Source organism: Cololabis saira, chromosome 14 (assembly GCF_033807715.1).
Source record: "Cololabis saira isolate AMF1-May2022 chromosome 14, fColSai1.1, whole genome shotgun sequence".
Lineage (NCBI taxonomy): Eukaryota > Metazoa > Chordata > Actinopteri > Beloniformes > Belonidae > Cololabis > Cololabis saira.
In genome coordinates this window covers 10,515,544-10,533,997 of record NC_084600.1, presented here as the reverse complement: position 1 = coordinate 10,533,997, position 18,454 = coordinate 10,515,544, and the positions used below count along the sequence as shown (strand labels likewise).

The 18,454-nt window shown below is 43.3% G+C and overlaps 1 protein-coding gene across 3 annotated transcripts in view; it reads left to right on the top strand.

Moving 5' to 3' along the window:
- The first annotated feature begins 217 nt into the window (after window positions 1-217).
- The window catches only part of ltbp3 (latent transforming growth factor beta binding protein 3), a 73,682-nt gene continuing 55,445 nt past the window's right edge, over window positions 218-18,454 (top strand). For all 3 annotated transcript variants that reach the window (XM_061739643.1, XM_061739644.1, XM_061739642.1), the window contains exon 1: window positions 218-899. In XM_061739643.1, the coding sequence (XP_061595627.1) occupies window positions 575-899 (325 nt within the window). In that variant the 5' untranslated portion in view covers window positions 218-574. The remainder of the gene's footprint in view (window positions 900-18,454) is intronic.

Here is an 18,454-nt window from a genome sequence, read left to right as displayed (position 1 = left end):
CCCGGGGAGGTGGAGGGGTGTCGGGGAGAGAACCAACAAGGAAACCACTCTGAGCTTTGCTCCTGCACCGCCTGGCTGGCCTGCAGCCAGACTTCTGCAGAGAGGGCTGGCCCTCACCCCTCTCCTCCCTCTCAACCTCTCCTCTCCTCCCCCCTTTCTCTCCCAAACCCACACACTCACCACTCTCTCCAGAGAAACAGTCGACAAGAAGGAAGAGAAGAGAAGAGAAGAGAAGAGAAGAGAAGAGAAGAGAAGAGAAGAGCGACTAAAGCAACTTTCTGTTTGGAGTGGGGACAACGTGAAAACTCCCAAAGATGCCAAACGTGGCAGTTTCGCAGAAGGAATACTTGGATAAACCAGGGAAGTGATCACCTTTTTTTTTTTTCCTCAAGCAGAAAGCAGGAGGGGGGAATGCGCTTTTTTCTTATGAGAGCGCAGAAGTTTTTCCTCGGTTAACAAAAGCAGCCGGAGTCTCGGAGTCTCGGAGAGTCGGAGCCGGAGCCGGAGCGGGGCGCCCGGGGGCCCGGGCTTGAATGTTGCGGGGTCTCCGCGGAGGGCCGTGAGGGATGCCAGGATGCCCTGCCTGATCCTCCATCTGCTGCTGGTGTGGCTGAGCGTGCACGGGCTGGGGCGCTGCGCGGAGCGCTCCTCCTCCTCCTCCTCCTCCTCCATCTCCTCCTCCTCCTCCATCTCCTCCTCCTCTTCGTCCTCCTCCTCCTCCTCCCTCTCCTCCTCCTCCGGCCGGGAGCGCTTCAAGGTGGTGATCGCTCCGCTCATCTGCAAGCGGATCTGCCTGAAGGGCCAGTGCCAGGACACGTGCGAGCAGGGAAACAACACCACGCTGATCGCGGAGAACGGCCAGGCGGCCGACACGCTGATCGGGCAGGGCTTCAGGGTCGGTGAGTGTGCAGGGGGCAGGCAGGGGGGCCCGGGGGCCAGGGGACCTGGGGACCTGGGGACCTGAGACCTGGGACTCAATTCAATTCAATTCAATTCAATTCAATTCAATTCAATTCAATTCAATTCAATTCAATTCAATTCAATTCAATTCAATTCAAGTCAATTCAATTCAATTTTATTTATATAGCGTCTATTACAACAGAAGTTGTCTAAAGGATCTTTAGACCAGAACATAAACCCCCGAGCAATTATTACATAAACAATGGCAGGTAAAAACTCCCCTAGTGGGAGAAAAACCTTAAGCCAAACAGTGGCAAGAAAAACTCCCCTTTAGGAGGGAAGAAACCTGGACCAGGACCTGGATCATAAGGGGACGGGGGCCCTCTTGCCGGAGGCCAGTTATGCGTTTCATCCTAAATCATTTGGGCTAAATGCATATCAGTAAGCGTTTCTTAAGTATTTTTGAGCCTTTATACTACAACAGTATAATAAAGTCCTGTAATGATGGCTTTTAGTTCAGAAATACTTAAGAAACGCCCAAATGATTTGGGATGAAACGCATAACTGGCCTCCGGCAGGAGGGCCCCCCCCCTTATGATCCAGGTCCTGGTCCAGGTTTCTTCCCTCCTAAAGGGGAGTTTTTCTTGCCACTGTTTGGCTTAAGGTTTTTCTCCAACTAGGTGAGTTTTTACCTGCCATTGTTTATGTAATAATTGCTTGGGCGTCATGTTCTGTTCTCTGGAAAGATCCTAGAGACAACTTCTGTTGTATTAGACGCTATATAAATAAAATTGAATTGAGTTGAATTGAATTGAATTGAATTGAATTGAATTGAATTGAATTGAATTGAATAACTTACAATAGAATCTATGTGACCGGCAAGTGTTTTTTTATTGAGTTTGGGGTGGCCAGCAAAATTGTGGTGGGGCCACTGGCGCAGGGAGCTGGGGGCCGGGCGGCCGACACTCTCATCGGGCAGGGCTTAGGGTCCGTGAGTTGGGGGGGGCGGGGGGACCCGGGGGCGCCCATGGGCCCCTGGGAAGTTGGCTTCAGGTTGAGAGGCTGGCTGTCGTTCCACTGAGACGTTTCCCTACCTGACACAAGTCTTTTAAAATGCATCCCAGAGCTTCTTTTTGTAGTCAAAGCTCATAAAACTCAAATCCTGAGCCAATTTAATAAAATGACACTACAATTCACCCAATGTCATGCTCAAGTTAGCCAGTGCCGATGATAGCTAGGCTAAGCAACACTAATTCATCACAATGCTGTAGGCAGTATTCACCACATACAGGGTCAAACACGTTGACTATGAGAAAGGAAAGCAGCTGTAAAGAGTAGATGAGGCCAGTGTTTACTCTCTGCGCTAGGTGCAGCTGATCAACCCGGGATGGGAAAACAGGTCAAATCCAGCTGGGACAGGGTCAAGGGCATTCGGACGGATTTTCACTGACTAGGATGTGTGAGAGCCATGAAGTTAGCCATGGATTTTAGGACGGAAGAGCAACCAAATTGCAGCAGAATATCCTGTTTCAAATGTCATTTTTGTGGCGAAATTGGAAATTAGCGAAAGTCCACGCTGGCCGGCCATTGGCTGAGCCGACTGCCAATCAAATGTATACGCCCCAAGTTATATATAAATGTATAATTTTAACCTTATATAGTACCAAAACAAAACAAATTATTAATATTAACCCCAATCCAGTTTATCATTGATGTGAAATCTTGCTATGGAAACCAAAATAATGTGTTGAACCAGGCTGTAAATGCGTTTATGTTCTGCTGCAGAGTTGGATATTTGAACACGGGGGTCTCTGTTGGAGCCTCCAGTAGTGAGTCAAGGAACTGCAACTTTTCTCATTTCCATATTGGCATCATGTCAGACATTAGATTGTTGGCACTTGGTAATAACAATTAAATAGGTATTGGCATAATAAATTGCGTAGTAAAAGAACTTGAACTTGTTTTGACATGTCTCTTGTATTGCAGTAAATTTGAAGATGGTCACAGGTATTGAATGTCTGTGGAGTTTCCATACTAAAACTAACTTCACAGAGGTATTTAAGATGGGATATGAATAGGCCCTGATTAATGCTGCCCTGACCTCTGGGCTTTATAGGTGGAGGGGTGAGAGAAAGCCTGTTTGTTTGCTCATAAAAGGACTCTTTGTGGACATTGAAGTTGATAATTACAGCTAAGGAGCTCCATAAAATGCTTAATTAAACGGAACGATACACTTAGGAAAGCCACTTTAAATGTTATTACAAGCCAGTGGTGGAAAAGGTGTGAGTTGGAGGGGTGCACTTGTGCTGCCTTACATGGGAAACTGCCTTTACAAAGCAGCGGCAGCAGAAACGCTATCAAAAGGAGAAGTATTCGTCATGCAGTGTGACGCCACTTCTGTGGGGGTCACTGTAAAGGTGGTCCAGCAAAGCATGAGCATGATTATCAAATAAAACTTTTATAATAATAATAATAATAATAATAATAATAATAATAATACATTTCATTTGTTAGGCACCTTTCATGGCACTCAAGGTCGCCGTACAACAATTAAAATACAAAAACACAATTTAAACATTAGAGAACAGCAAAGTTTGCAGCAGAACACAAAAGACCACGTAAGTTGTAAGTGTACTTAGTTGATTAAAATCTCATTTGTGAAACAAACTTCACCAGTAAAGTCAAACATGACATAGACATGTAATAACAACCAGACATCTTTGTGAGTGTGGGGCTGGATTCTGATTGGCTGAAGCTGGAATATGCTAGTTTCATATTTATGTGATGACAAAAGCAAATTTATCACCAATGTCGTGCTGGATAGACTTTACAACAACATATACAGGACTGTTTCAGAAAATTAGAATATTGTGATAAAGTTCCTTATTTTCTGTAATGCAATTAAAAAAACAAAAATGTCATACATTCTGGATTCATTACAAATCAACTGAAATATTGCAAGCCTTTTATTATTTTAATATTGCTGATTATGGCTTACAGCTTAAGATTAAGATTCCCAGAATATTCTAATTTTTTGAGATAGGATATTTGAGTTTTCTTAAGCTGTAAGCCATGATCAGCAATATTAAAATAATAAAAGGCTTGCAATATTTGAGTTGATTTGTAATGAATCCAGAATGTATGACATTTTGGTTTTTGTAATTGCATTACAGAAAATCACAATATTCTAATTTTCTGAGACAGTCCTGTATACATACCTGTATATATTTCCACTTATTTCCTTAATGTCCCAGTTTACATATGTGCATTTAAGTTCATACAATATTGTGATTGGTCTGATCTGTTTTTAGTTTACATCATAACTGAACTAAGACACATTGAAGCGTGTGAAGGTCGAGCCTCGTCTATGACACGAGACACGGCAGTCTCTTTACAGATGAAGAAAAACAGCAGATGAGTTGTGTAAGTGAGTAAAAAGCAGAGTTTTAGTTTTTAAATACACATACAATGGCCAACTGTAACCAGCCGATTCCTTCATAGGCTCATTCCCTGAAAAGTCCCCCTTCTAGATCGGTGGCTGTGACGAGGGGAGGTTGGAGAACTTGAATTAGTGAGCCATGGCTCATTACAAAGCACATAAATGTTCTCTTCAGCTCTGCGCTGTCTCTCCCTGCCTTCAGTGTCTGCTTGGCTTCGGTGGAGGCTTTTCTGCGCCGTATCAGATCGGCTGTGGTGAGACGTGGAGCCGAGCAGTCTCCGTCAGCCTCCAGCCCAAAGAGTGGCCTCCACTCATCCCCTTCACTCTCACCGTCCGGCCCACACAAAGCACAGACTGACATACTCAATATGATGAAAATGACACGTTGCGTGAAAGAGTATGCATGAACCGAGTCCTTTTTTCATTGATAACCGAACTCGGTTTGGAGTTGAAAATGAGAAAGCAACCCAATCTAGTACCACAGTAGCAATAACTTACCAACACAATGTGCCGCAGCTTCATATTTCTTCATATTTCTGCAGACACACATTGGCTCCTGATCTACCGTCCGATCATTCCTCAGAACTAAAACCTTTCCCTCATTAAATCTGCATTTTTCCTTCTGAACTGGGTCTGCGATTGTGTCCAAACTTATATCATGCACCCTGGATGCTTACACACGTTTGTGTTTGGACTTTAAAGGCAAGTGCCAGTAAGAATATGTCCCGTTTGTGGCGCTACTGCACTGTTTTGTACAGATAAGTTGGTGTTGCTTCTATAAAACAAGCTAGTCCAGCTGTTTTCTTTGTTTGCCCATGTGGAGGTGGGGTTTTTTTCTTGCTCTTTTTGAGGTTTTTGTCAACCCTTCTCATCGTTTATTCTTCTCTGACGCCATGCAGAGTAAGCAGACACGCAGGTTTTCCCTTATTTTCCACGTGGTGCGTCACATTTTGGAGCTTCTGTGTCATATCACTGAAGAGAGACATTAGATTCCTGGAATAGTTCACACCGCCTCACATGTGTTACAGATGGAGTTACCTGTCTCCCGAGTTTCTCAGTCAAAGTATCTGAAAAATAAGAAGTTTTTTTTTCAGAGAGGAAGAGAGGGTTTGACTCCAGCCAGCACAGGAGTTGTGTGTTGTTCATTATGGGAGCTGGAATGTGCTGTGGACAAGTGGAAATTTCTCTCTCCCATGTTAAAACGGCCATCGCTATAACAGCAACAATGAAGACTTTTCCATATTTGAGCGGTTGTGATGTCAGCGCAGTGAGGCAGTGAGGCAGGGGCCCTGAATGAACAAACCCAACACAACTTTCCCTCACGAGAACTACAGCCACACTCCACAAATACCTTTTGTCACTTGTGCAAGGAATTTCAAAATCGGTGAAGTGAAGACTCAGGTTGAGGAACATAAAGCTTTCAGGATCTGGATTGTTGCCAACAGAACATGTTTCTTATTTTACGAGTTCAACTCTGAGAGTAATAGAGAGAGAGAGGGTGTTTTTCTCTTTGTTTTTTTAAATATTTTATTTGAAACCTTCGTTCTGTGAATGACACGGTAAAGTGACTGAAGACACGAGGACAAAACTCAAGGGCTTGTTATAAACAGATGAAAGATATATCAGTGTTGGCAGAGTGCGCTGCTTCCAGAGAGGAATGCTTTGAATCTTTTTATGAACTGAGAAAAGTCAGAAAAGGCCCATTTACTAGTAAGTGATGGAGGTTTTTATAGCATGTCGTATGTCAGAGGCGTGGCTCCATGAACGGCTCCATGAATGCTGGCCAATCTGAGCAAAAAACAAGTCTGAGAGCTTGTTTCCCCTTCAGCCTCCTAAAGCGGTGTTCCCTACTCCAGGTCCTGGGGGGTCACTGCCCCGCCAGTCCTACATGTTTCCCTACTCCATATTCAAAGAAATAGATCCCCATCAGCCGTTGAGGCACAAGTCTGGTAACAGGCAAGGCAAGTTTATTTGTAAAGCACAATTCAAAGTGCTTTACATCCTCATTAAAAGCAGCAAGACACAATTAAACAGTAAATACCAAATAAAATGAAAAGAAAAGAGGTAAAATAATAAAAAGCACAAGTTGTTAAAAAGTATTTAATTTAAGAGTACGCTTCAGTAAACAGTAATGTTTTTTACGGAAGAGTATTAGGGTCAGGCAGGAGAAAAATAAAAATAATATTTTAGAGGAGGAAGATTTTTTTTTCATTATGCACTTCGAGAAAAAAGTGGAAATGTCGAGAAAAAAGTCGAAATGTCGAGAATAATGTTGAAGTACAATTTCGAGAAAAAAGTCGAAATGTCGAGAAAAAAGTCAAATTTTGATGACGATATTGATTTGAAACCCATATCACACATATGCAGTTGCATAACTTCAGAAACGTACCCTTAACGTTCCACTCCAAGGATGTAAGTTAGTTAGTTAGTTACGGCTGCTGCTGCAGAGCTGTCAGTCGCTCTCCTAACTGGATTTGATGGGCCAGGGGAGACATTTACACTTTATTCACGGAATTTCGACTTTATTCTTGAAATTGTATTTCAACATTAATCTCGACATTTCGACTTTTTTCTTGAAGTGCACAATAAAAAAAATCTTCCCCTCTCAAATATTTTTTCTCCTGCCTGGCCCTAATATTCTTCCGTAGTTTTTAGTCCTGATTTAAAGGATCTACAGTTGCAGCAGACCTCAGGTCTACAGGAAGTTTGTTCCACCGGTGAGGAGCAGAATAACTGAACTGCCTCACCTTGCTTGGTTCTGGTTCTGGAACCACAACAAACCAGATCCAGATGAAGCTCAGGGGTCTGGGAGCTTCATAGGAACTAACAGATCAAGCATGTATTTTGGTCCAAGACCATTCAGGTCTTTGTAGACCAGCAGTAAGATTTTAAACTCTATCCTTTGACTCACTGGAAGCCAGTGGAGCAATTTCATGACCGGTGTAATGTGGTCCAGTTTCCTGGTGTAATGTGGTCCATATTGATCTGTTCATCTCAATCAGGTGTGTTGTCGGAGCAGAGAAACACCTGAACCGTGCAGCAGATTGGTTAAAACTGTCCTCCAGTGTGCTCTGTTTTGGCTGTTAGAAGACATGCTTGTGTAGGAAAAGCAGATAAGATTATACACATCCCTAAAATAAGGTAGGACCGTGGCGACAGTGTCGGGGCAGCTGCCTTGGGGCGATGAACTGAAGCTAAGCTGAAGAATGCCCTAATGCTTTTCCAGAGCTGAGGGGAACGGCACGGTCACATGATGATTCCCAGCTGACCTGCACACCTGATCACCAACACACTACACTTACTTGAGATATTTCACCTGAGAACTAGGCCTGTGTTGAAAAAATCGATTTTCCGATTCTAAATCGATTTTCATATTAATTCCTAAAAATTGATTCTTATGTCTAAAGATCGATTTTTTTTCATCATTACATTTTCGCCCGGTGAATTTTAATCCTAGTAGTCGGACACAGTTTGTCATTCTGAAAAATGCCGGGTGCTTCATGGCAATATGTGTGTGTGGTGACAGAATAAATTAGACAAGCTAAAATGATTTGTTTACTGCATGAACTGTTGCAATTTCTTTCTTTTTTTGCACTTTAAATGGATATTGAAAGGCCTATTTGAGTTATTTATTTCTTAGTTATTTCACAATAATTATTGTGAAATTATTATTTCACTAGTTATTTTACATTAAAAATATTTTCTGAGCTGTTGCCATGAATTAAATATTCATGGCAACAGCTCAGAAAACATTTTTTTTTTTTAATTGTTTCTTTATTTGGAAAGGACAATAAATAAAACGATACAGCAACACTCAATCAAATGAAAATGAATGTCCTTCCGGTTTTGCTAGTTTAAGTCACAAAAACAGAAAACATTTTTAATAACACTAATACAAAACAATATCGGATTGAATTGAATCGATTCAAATCCTGATAATCGATTCTGAATCTTAAGAATCGGAATCGATTCTTGACATTTGAATGGATCCCCAGCCCTACTGAGAACCTGACGTCTGTAACCAGAGAGACATTTGTCAAATCCTTCCTAGTCTAAGTCTATGTATCCAGGGAATCCTAGCATCTTTTCTGTATCTACATCTAATTATACTCTTCCTAAAAGCGAGTGATGGATGGAAACTTGAAAATCCTCCCAGACATGTTAGCAGCAGAAAGAAAAGCTGATATTTGACGTCACTTTTCTGGACTGCATGGCATCCATGTGAGTCATTAAAGGGCTTTTTCCGGCAGGGGAGACTGAGCATGATCGTTTATCTCTGGAATGAACCAATAAGTGTACCTTTTTCTTGTGAATCCTCCCATAACATCCAGAAAGACATGAGGAATTCAAAGAGGAGGAACGGATTTTGAAAACCAAACACTGACATGCTGTTTTTAACGTCCGTCCTGAACTTGAAAACGTTCCTGCATCCAGTCAGCTTGCTGTTGCACCTGACCTAAATCAGACTCGTCTATTTTCTCTTCCTGTTGCTATAGCTCAGATGCATCCCGTACCTCCACCTCCGCAGCATCTCTTTATCCCCCGCTGCAGACATCCAAGCTGCCCCGGATTCCAGTCTTTTTCAGAACACAGGGCCTCGAGTTGCACAGGAAGTGCTGTTATCATATCCCAGCCATGCCTTGTCCCCCCCCCCCCTTAAAATGGGCATCGTGACAAGTGGAAATGGCTATTTCAGGATTTCCCATGTGGTTTTGTATTTAGAGTAATGTGACAGTAGTAGCCATGTGGTTTGTTTTGGTTTTTCCTTGGCATGGGTCAGAGGTCCATGGGAGCCTGAGAACCAAGGGGGAAGCCAGTTAAATACAGTCAGACCGGGGCCGCTTCTGCTTTCTCTCTATTCAAGGACCTGAGTTTATTTTCACTTTCAGAGCCCTCTGCTCTTCCCCACACTCCTTTTTCACTCTTTGCCAAGCTTTGGAGAAGGCGGTCTGACGGATGCGACCAGAAAAACCTGCAGCACTCGGGGGTTTTTTGCCACAGGCTGGACTGAGGTGCGAGGCGGGAAAAGCCAGGCGCTCGCGCTCCTTCATCGCCAACGCTGCCCTCCTGATGTGGCATGTGCGTCCGTGTGGGTTTGCAGCCCGACTGACCATCCACCATTTGTCAAGGAAGAGTTTTAATATACATGGGCACATTCTGTCGCCTCTCTCCGTCTATTTCTGCTGGTTGAGAAGAGAAGGCACCTCGGGAGGTTATTTGAGGGCGGCTCATCTGTTACGCAAGCAGATTCACAAACACGCACATTCATTGAAAGGTTACAACGAGGACTATATCTTTTTATTTTTATTGCAGAAAAGGGTGTAAAAGGGTTAAATTGTGGCTGAACTCTGTTTTCACTGTTTCTCGGCACCACATTGTATGGGTTGCACCACATAATCCACCATGATCTCAGCAGGAATATTTTCCTGTGGAATTACGGTCTTGCATATCATCAGTTTTTCTACAAAAAAGCCACCTCTGGTGTGCACATAAACCTAAAAAAAGCAAAAAAAAAAGCATTGCGTTCAATTAAGCTTGAAAAACAAAGCAGTAATTTAGAAAAATCCTCAGGGGGAACAGTGTGTGTGTGTGTGTGTGTGTGTGTGTGTGTGTGTGTGTGTGTGTGTGTGTGTGTGTGTGTGTGTGTGTGTGTGTGTGTGTGTGTGTGTGTGTGTGTGTGTGTGTGTGTGTGTGTGTGTGTGTGTGTGTTGCATGGGAGCGGGCTCGGGAGCTGTGTACTGAACTCAAACAAACAGCCCTCTTTGCCATCTTTGACGCTCTCCTCCCATTTGCGTAGCGAGAGGGAGAAACTTAGCAGTTATTTAAAGCCCCTCGGAGGAATGTGAGCGCTTGGGACTGCACCCACGGCGTGCAGGACCTGCAGCTGCAGCGTTGGCCAGGGTAAACACCCAAACACGGACAGGCCTGAGCCACGCGCTCCACTGAGGTGTAGACGGCCTCCCGGCAGCAACAGCAACCCCTTTACCTGTTCTGATACCTCATACCTGATACCTCATACCGCGGCAGCTGCACCTCTGCCAGAGGGAAGACGGGAGGCAGGGCGGGTTGGTGCCCATATTACCTCCATGGTATGTGGAAATCCAGCCAACCAATTGCAAATCTTCTAACTCACATAATAATAATAATAATAATAATTAAAGCTGCAAGCAGCGATGAACGGGCCCTCGCACTCACGGCCACCGTCCCCCATAAGCATATCAGAAATGACACCACCCACGACTTCCTATGTCAAACCATTCAAAAGTTATAGCAGAAAATAGGGACAACCCATCAGAAGAAGGGGCGGGGCTAATTCAGACCAATGAAACTCAAGGACTCAATACCGATTCAGATGACACCACCCACAACTCTTTATGTCAAACCATTCAAATGTTATGGCAGATAAAAGTTTTCTAGGGGGCGCTGTTGAGCCGTTTTGCCACGCCTATTAATGCAAAAGAATTTGTCATCTCGCGGTAAAAATGAGAAATTCCCGTTGATGACGTTTTTGTGTGAAGCCGGATGTATGGTTCTGCGTTAAATCCACGCACAACGTATGTGTGCGTGAAGGAAGGAAGGAAGGAAGGAAGGAAGGAAGGAAGGAAGGAAGGAAGGAAGGAAGGAAGGAAGGAAGGAAGGAAGGAAGGAAGGAAGGAAGGAAGGAAGGAAGGAAGGAAGGAAGGAGGGAGGGAGGGAGGGAGGAAATGAGCCAGAATGAAAGAAAGAAAGAAAGAAAGAAAGAAAGAAAGAAAGAAAGAAAGAAAGAAAGAAAGAAAGAAAGAAAGAAAGAAAGAAAGAAAGAAAGAAAGAAAGAAAGAAAGAAAGAAAGAAAGAAAGAAAGAAAGAAAGAAAGAAAGAAAGAAACAATAAATTCCCATTGATGATGTTTAGTAGCATTCAGTATTTAGAGCAGTGTTTTGGGGGCTCCAAAGACTGAATGTGGTGATAGATTTATAGTTACAAAGGTGGAGTTTAATTGGTATTTTTTTTATCGTCATTTTTATCGTTATCGGGATAAATGCCAGAAATGATCGTGATACATTTTTTAGTTCATACCGCCCATCCCTAGTGTCCAGGTGGGTTTTGGGTTGGGTTTTGAATGTTGTGATGGAGTCTGTCTGTTTTCTGTGTGGGGGGAGGGAGACATGATCTGTGCCGACCACCTCAACTTCACTCAGTAGGACTGCTTTGTTTGACCGTTTCTCTAATCTTAGCACGCTGTTCTGTTCTGGTATGTAGGCTGGAAGAATAGACGGATGCCTCAGGTGACGGTTCTGGACAGTGTGCGTTCTGGATGCTTGTCTGGTGGTGTTTACAACAGGCAGCGACCTCTGATCCCCAGCTCGTGTTATTGGTGGCGTCACAGACCCGTTGAGGGAAGGTGTATTTGGGGAACGTGGTTTCCCGCTTTAGGAGTAGATGGCAAAGGGAAGCTCGTCATGTGTCTGTTTTCAATGCAGAGCCACCCGAGGATCAAAGATCATGGTGTCTAATATTGAGTTTCTCCTTTGTCCTTTTGCAGTTTTCTCCCCGATTCTCTGAACTTTTGGCGACATTATGCAGTGTAGGTTATGCCATACTTAAAGTCTTCAATTTCAAGACACAGTTCTTGGAAGATTGTTGATTCCTGCCCATCTTTCCTTTTGTGAGCCTCTCTGAGATACTCTAAGGGCCTGATTTACTAAAGGTTTGCGTGCGTAAAAACGTGTGCAAACATGACAGCACCCGCAAACCAATGTGCAAACTGATCTACTAACAGCGTGCAAAGAGGACTGCGCCTCTCAAATGAGCAAAATAGCACACGCTGTTCATTTAGTACTTTTGCCCTGATGAATAATCAATATGGGGTCTGTATTTAATACGTTGGAAAGGAAGGTGCTAATCTGCCCAGCATTACGCACCGATGGCTGCTGTTATTGTGGCAAGGAGGCGACATCGCCAAAATCAAAGAATACGCAGAGAGAGAGTCTTTATTCTGCTGCATGCTATTTTAAAAATGGTTGCATAAGTTTTATTAAAGGCCACTTTTTCTTTAGTTCTCCGCCTTATATCTTGCCACCTTCTTTTAACCTCATCTGCCGTTCTTTTTGTCTTACCAACTGCATTTATTCTATCGCAGGTTTTCTCCGATATTGCGTTTCTTTTGGTAATGTTTAAATTTCTTTGCTGTAGTTCATGAATGTGTTTATTTGCCTCTTCCACTAATATCTCTAACTCCAACTCGTCAAATTTAATTTTGCGCTTGCTATCCTGCTTTCCATCCAGACTCTCCATGGCGCAAACGTAAGACACGCAACACCTCATTTAAATACTGAGGTTTGCACCTGTTATCAATTGCGCACGCATTCTTAGTTGATCACCCGCAAAACACACAACAACAGCACGTGCAAACTTTTTCAGTGCACACGCAATTTAGTACTCTTTATTTAGGATCTTAGTAAATCAGGCCCTAAGAGCGTCCCACGGATTAGCTGCCATCTGTTCCTCCGGATGTTTTTATCCTAGTACCCTTTACTGTTTACAGTTATTGTTAGACATGTTCCTGCCATTAAAGTCAAAAATAAGCTTGATATTTTCAATGAGATGGTGAAACGTCTCAAACATTTTATGTTTTCTATGTTAAACAGTGAATAAAATGTGAATAATTTCATTATTTTTTTAATTTACATATTGCTGTGTCCAAACGTGTTCAAAATCGGGGTTATAAATACATATTCATAATGATGACAAGGCTGAACCCGTTCAGACTCACATCACCTGTTGATTATTTTGGTTTCTTTCATGATTGGTGTTGTACGCATCTTAACGATTAGGATTCATTCATATGTAAATACTAGCTGAGATAATAACAGTGACAGGTTAGCAACCCCACTTGAATGAAGCTTTCAGAAAATAAAAAAAGTTGACACTTTGGGCCAATCCCAATACACCCCCCACTTTCTACCACTAGCCCTCCCTCACTACCACTAACCTTAAAAATGAAGCCACAAACTTTAGGGCCCTTGTAATGTTCCCTAGGGATTGGGACACTGCTTGCTACGTCACTGCGTGGTTTACGTTCGGGTACGTAAGCGACTGCGTAGTTACATTTGCACATACGTCACACCATATCAGGAAGCCCAGAGTTAGAAGCTGTTTTAAGCTGTTTTAACTTCCGCCTTTTTCAGGCGTAAAAGTAACCATTAAGATCCCCAACCTGGGCTCAGTTTATCCAAATAACGCCTGTTAAGAAATTTGATCCGACGTTTTCGGGATGAGAACAGCTGCCGGCTCGGGAGCTGATTCATGGTTTCGTGTTAAATCGACGCAAAGCCTACGGTGTAGAGTGAGGCATACGTCGCGCGTCGCCGCGTAACCTACGCCGTAGGCTCTGCGTTGGTGTAACGCGGAACCATAAATCAGCCTTTATTCTGGCGAGATCTTTGGAACAACGAGCAAGCGAGTGATTATGTACATCCACTGAGTGAATATTATGAAAGTAAAATATATATTTCTCGCTAGAAATGTAATCAAAACGCATTTTTATGCAGAAACTAACTCAAAATATTGATTTTGTTCACTAAAAAATAAGAAATGTCCGCCATGTTTTTTTTTTTTAATTCAGTCTGCAAATGACGACGAAAAGCATTCTGGGAAATTTTCTCAGGCCCTCGGTTGCGAAGTCAGCATCTGAAATCCCTCGCTCTGAAGGGCTAGATTGATACCCCCTAGCCCTCGTTATGTGCACTACCCCTAGATGCAAAGAGGAATTGGGACACCACTACCCTCACGGGAACTTGCAAAATTTAGGGGTAGTGATGAAAACGAGGGGTAGGGTGGGGATTGGAACTGGCCCTTTATCCGCTATGTCTCATTTGGATTCAGTGGCGGTGTAAACTTCAGGTGTCACTCTCCTGACTGGCTCAAGGTGGGAGAGCTGCCCCTCATGTTTCTCTTTTCCCGTAGGAAAGTTATTTGGCCACCGAAAAATTAAATGGATGCAATTTATCTCCAAAGAACAAAACTTGTGTGTGGCTCGTCTGGAGGTTTCCGCAAGCAAACCTTGAGGCTGTTTTTACCTCTTCTCATTGGTCTAAACCTAGGAAATCTTACACGTTTGTGTGTGCAGAGTACGTTACAGGTTAAAACCACTCCTCCAGGTAACTACAGGTCGGCCTAAAATGCCTTTAGATGTCTTGCACAGTGACTTTCTTCGATTTTTTTTGATTTTATGGTTAAAAATATTTGAAATATTTGACCTGCAGTCAGGGATGCCAGTAATGTGGATCCACTTAGATAAGATAAGATAAGACACTTTATTATCATTGTACAGTATACAACAATATTTCGTTCGGCAGCATCCTCCAGGGACAGCAGCTGCATTCACAGTCGGAATCCCAAACAGCAAAAACTAAAGTGCACATGAAATTATTTACATGAGGACTGGTGTTATGAGTCCTGTAGCAGTCTCTTCACAGCCGTGGGGAAGAAGCTGTTCTTCAGCCGGTCGGTGCGGCTCTCAGAACTCTGAGTCTACCAGAGGGGAGATGGAGAATAGAGAGTCCTGGATGAGCGGGGTCGTCTCCGATGACTCTGTATGCAGATGACTCTATCATTGTGAGTCCGCTGAGGGACGATGAGACAGTCCAATCGTCCTGGACTTTGTGGATTGGTGCGAGCGGTCCTTCCTTCAACTAAATATCTCAAAAACAAAATATATGCATGTGGACTTCAGGAGACTCACCAATGACAAGGAACAAATCCGCATAAAAGGTCAGGCAGTGGAATGTGTGGACAAGTATACAGTAAATATCTTGGGACCATTATATAGGCAAACTGTCTTTTGTGGAAAACTGATCCGTCTATAAAAAGGAAAACCAACGTCTCCACTGGTTAAGGAAGCTCTCATCTTTTCACATTGATAAAAAGCTGCTCATGTTCTATAGATGTTTTATTGAATCTATAATCTCTTTTCGCTTAGTGTCCTGGTTTGGCAACTTACCCCTAAAAAATAAAAACTTGCTTAATCAGATTGTGAGGTGGCCAGTAAGCTAATTGGAGAGCCACAACTCAACTTTTCTCCTCTTTACTGGGCAGCTACAGAGACTAGCTGGTCCATCTCAGATGATACATCTCATCCACTATACGGAGAATTCCAGTATCTCCTTCTGGCCGGAGGTTTAAAATGCCTTTGTGTAAAACTAAAAGGTATAAATGTAGTTTTGTCCCCTCAGCTATTAATGCCCTAAATAGGACATGGTTTCCTACCCTCCATCTAGGTCTATGTATTTATGTATTTATCTATTGTAATGCTTATTCAACCTGGAGCATTTGTTTTGTTTGTCCGTCAATGTTTTGTTTTTGTTATTCTTTTGTTTGTCTTGTGTCACTGTCACTGTACTGTATGGTGTTGTTGTAAGTTTCTACTTTTTACCTGCAAACAAATCTACCTTTGGGTATCAATTAAGTTACCTTACCTTAAGCCGGGCATACACTGTGCGATATTTTAAATAGTTTGGTTCAGCCCCATCTCACACTGCACGACTAGATCGCTGAGTTCAAAAGTTCACAGCCCACGATTTATGTTCTCACACTGTACAACCCGATGCTCTGATGAGACCCGTCTGCTCACACTATACGATCATAATCCTCCCGTCGGACTTCTGTGTACTGGAACTCGAGTCTGCCCACCCGATCAAAGGTTATGGGGATCCTTTATTTTTTTTATAATTTTATTTCTTTATATATATTTAAAAATCACAAAATATCTGTACCGTTTCTGATTGGGTGGGCACTGCGCATCATTTTTAGACACAACAATGAACGCATACCGCAAAAGTTGTGTCTCAGCGGAGGGACCCGACGTCCCAGCAAAATGAGCACAACAGAGAAGTTCAGAACAGCAGACAGAGCACACACTGAAGGCTGATTTATGGTTCCGTGTTACACAAACAGCCTACGGTGTAGGGTACGCGGCGACGCGCACTGTACGCTGCATTGGTGTAACGCGGAACCATAAATCAGCCTTTAGCAATTTGTGCCATTCTGTGTGATTGGACAAGGAATTGGCTGGGCAGACGTGGGAAATGCGGTCTTTTTTTTCTGCTATTAAAACATGATTTGTAATGTGAATTTGCAACACTTTAAACTACAAATAATAGTTTTTGAGGTGACATCAGAGATTGCGCATGCTCTCTGCGAAAGGATGAGGCAAATCGGGTCGTAGTACGACCAGGATTTCAAACACGTTTGATTTTCTTTCGAGCACACGATTCGTGATCGGGAGCTCGTCGTGAGCTGTTAATCTCTCGTCGTTACCCCACGTACACTGCACGAGGCACGACCAACGATTGGGTCGAAATTCGGCCCGATCCAAAAATAGTCGCACGACTGGAAAATCGGCTCAAATCGAAACCGATAATCGCACAGTGTCTGCCCGGCTTTGCCTTATCTGTTTGGCCCTTGGGAGGAGACGGTTGGGATAGATCTCCTCCAGGCGTGGGAGTGGGGAGCCAATGATCCACTGGGCAGTCCTGATGACCCGCTGGAGTTGTTTCTTCTCAGATGCAGTGCAGCTGGAATACTGTACCACACCGTGCATCCGTAGGTCAGGACACTCTCTTAGTGCAGCTGTAGCAGTTCTTGAGCTTAGGTGCAGGGAGTTTGTTCCTCCTCAGCGTTCTCAGGAACAAAAGATGCTGCTGGGCCTTTTTAATAATGAGGCTGGTGTTCACAGTCCAGCCCAGGTCCTCTGAGATGTACAGGCCCAGAAACTTGAAGTTTCTGACCTGCTCCACTTCTTCCCTGTTGATACTCAGGCCTGAGTGCGGTGTGGTCCTTGTCCTCGTAAAGTCGACGATGGTTTCCTTCATCTTCTTGGTGTTGAGGTTGAGGTGGTTGTTGCAGCACCAGGCAGCCAGTGTCTGCCACTTATGGCGCTTTTCCACTAGCACCTACTCGGCTCTACTCATCTCAACTTGGCCTGGTTTCTTTTACACTACAATTCAGCTGGAGCAGAAGTAGAAGGTTGGAGCGAAGCTGCTGTGACGTATTTGATTGTGTATCTAAACGAAGAAGACAACAACACTAAAGATGTAGAACCTGGAGGAGATGATAGTATGTGCTGCTGGGTCTGTGACTTGTGTTCGATATCAAGTTAAAAAATGAGAGTGAGAGAATCTTCAAGCGGCAACGCTTTTTTTTTGTTTGTTTGTCTCTGCGCTGCTGAAAAGTCAGCTGGAGCCGCGAGCAGCTATGAAGAGACAGAGATCCTGGTGGATCTGGTCATTCCTTATCTCCGTCTAGATCCCTTTTTAATTCTCTCCTCAGCACCAGGTTTATGAACATCTGCACCTCAGAGTTGGATCACCAACCAGACTTTTGCGGTGCCATTGGCTGTTGAATAAAATAAACAACAATGGAATCTAACTGGACACACCTGGTTCTCACTGCCTTATGTATCGCAAAGAAAACCATTATAGTGAATTGGAAACAAAAGTCCAGTTTATGTATTAACCACTTTAGGAATCTTCTGTCAGATCATATTAGTAGTGAGATAATGTCTGCCTCCACTGAACAAGATTCGGCTGAATTGCATTCTCTCTGGTAAAAAAAAAAGAATAAAATGAACAAGAATCCGTCAGAGTCTCTTTCTCTGATTTCCTCCTCCTGACTCAGACGTCTGACTCCAACCCCCCGACCAATCGGTGGCCTGTAGTGTGATGATGTCAGATACAGCCGACTCAGCCAATTAGAACCTCGGCAGAGTAGATACAGAAAAGTATCTACTTTGCACGTTAGACCCCTAGTGGGAAAGTGAAAAACTGAGTGCAAGTTGACTCGGGCTGAGTAGGTACTAGTGGAAAAAGGCCATTAGTAGCAGACAGTGTTAACTGGCACTTGTCAGATATGAATATGAGGTTTTGTTGTGTGTTATGTTCAGGAGCACCTGAATGCCTTCAGGGGAAAAGATGCTCAGGAAATATTTTGAGATTGTATATCAGAAAAATGTTATTTTACTTGATTTTATATGTGATCAAATCGTCCTTTGAAACATCACAACTGCAATATTACAACTGGAACATGACGGCAGTGGAAACATGACTCCTGGAAGGAACAACAAACCGATCATGGAAA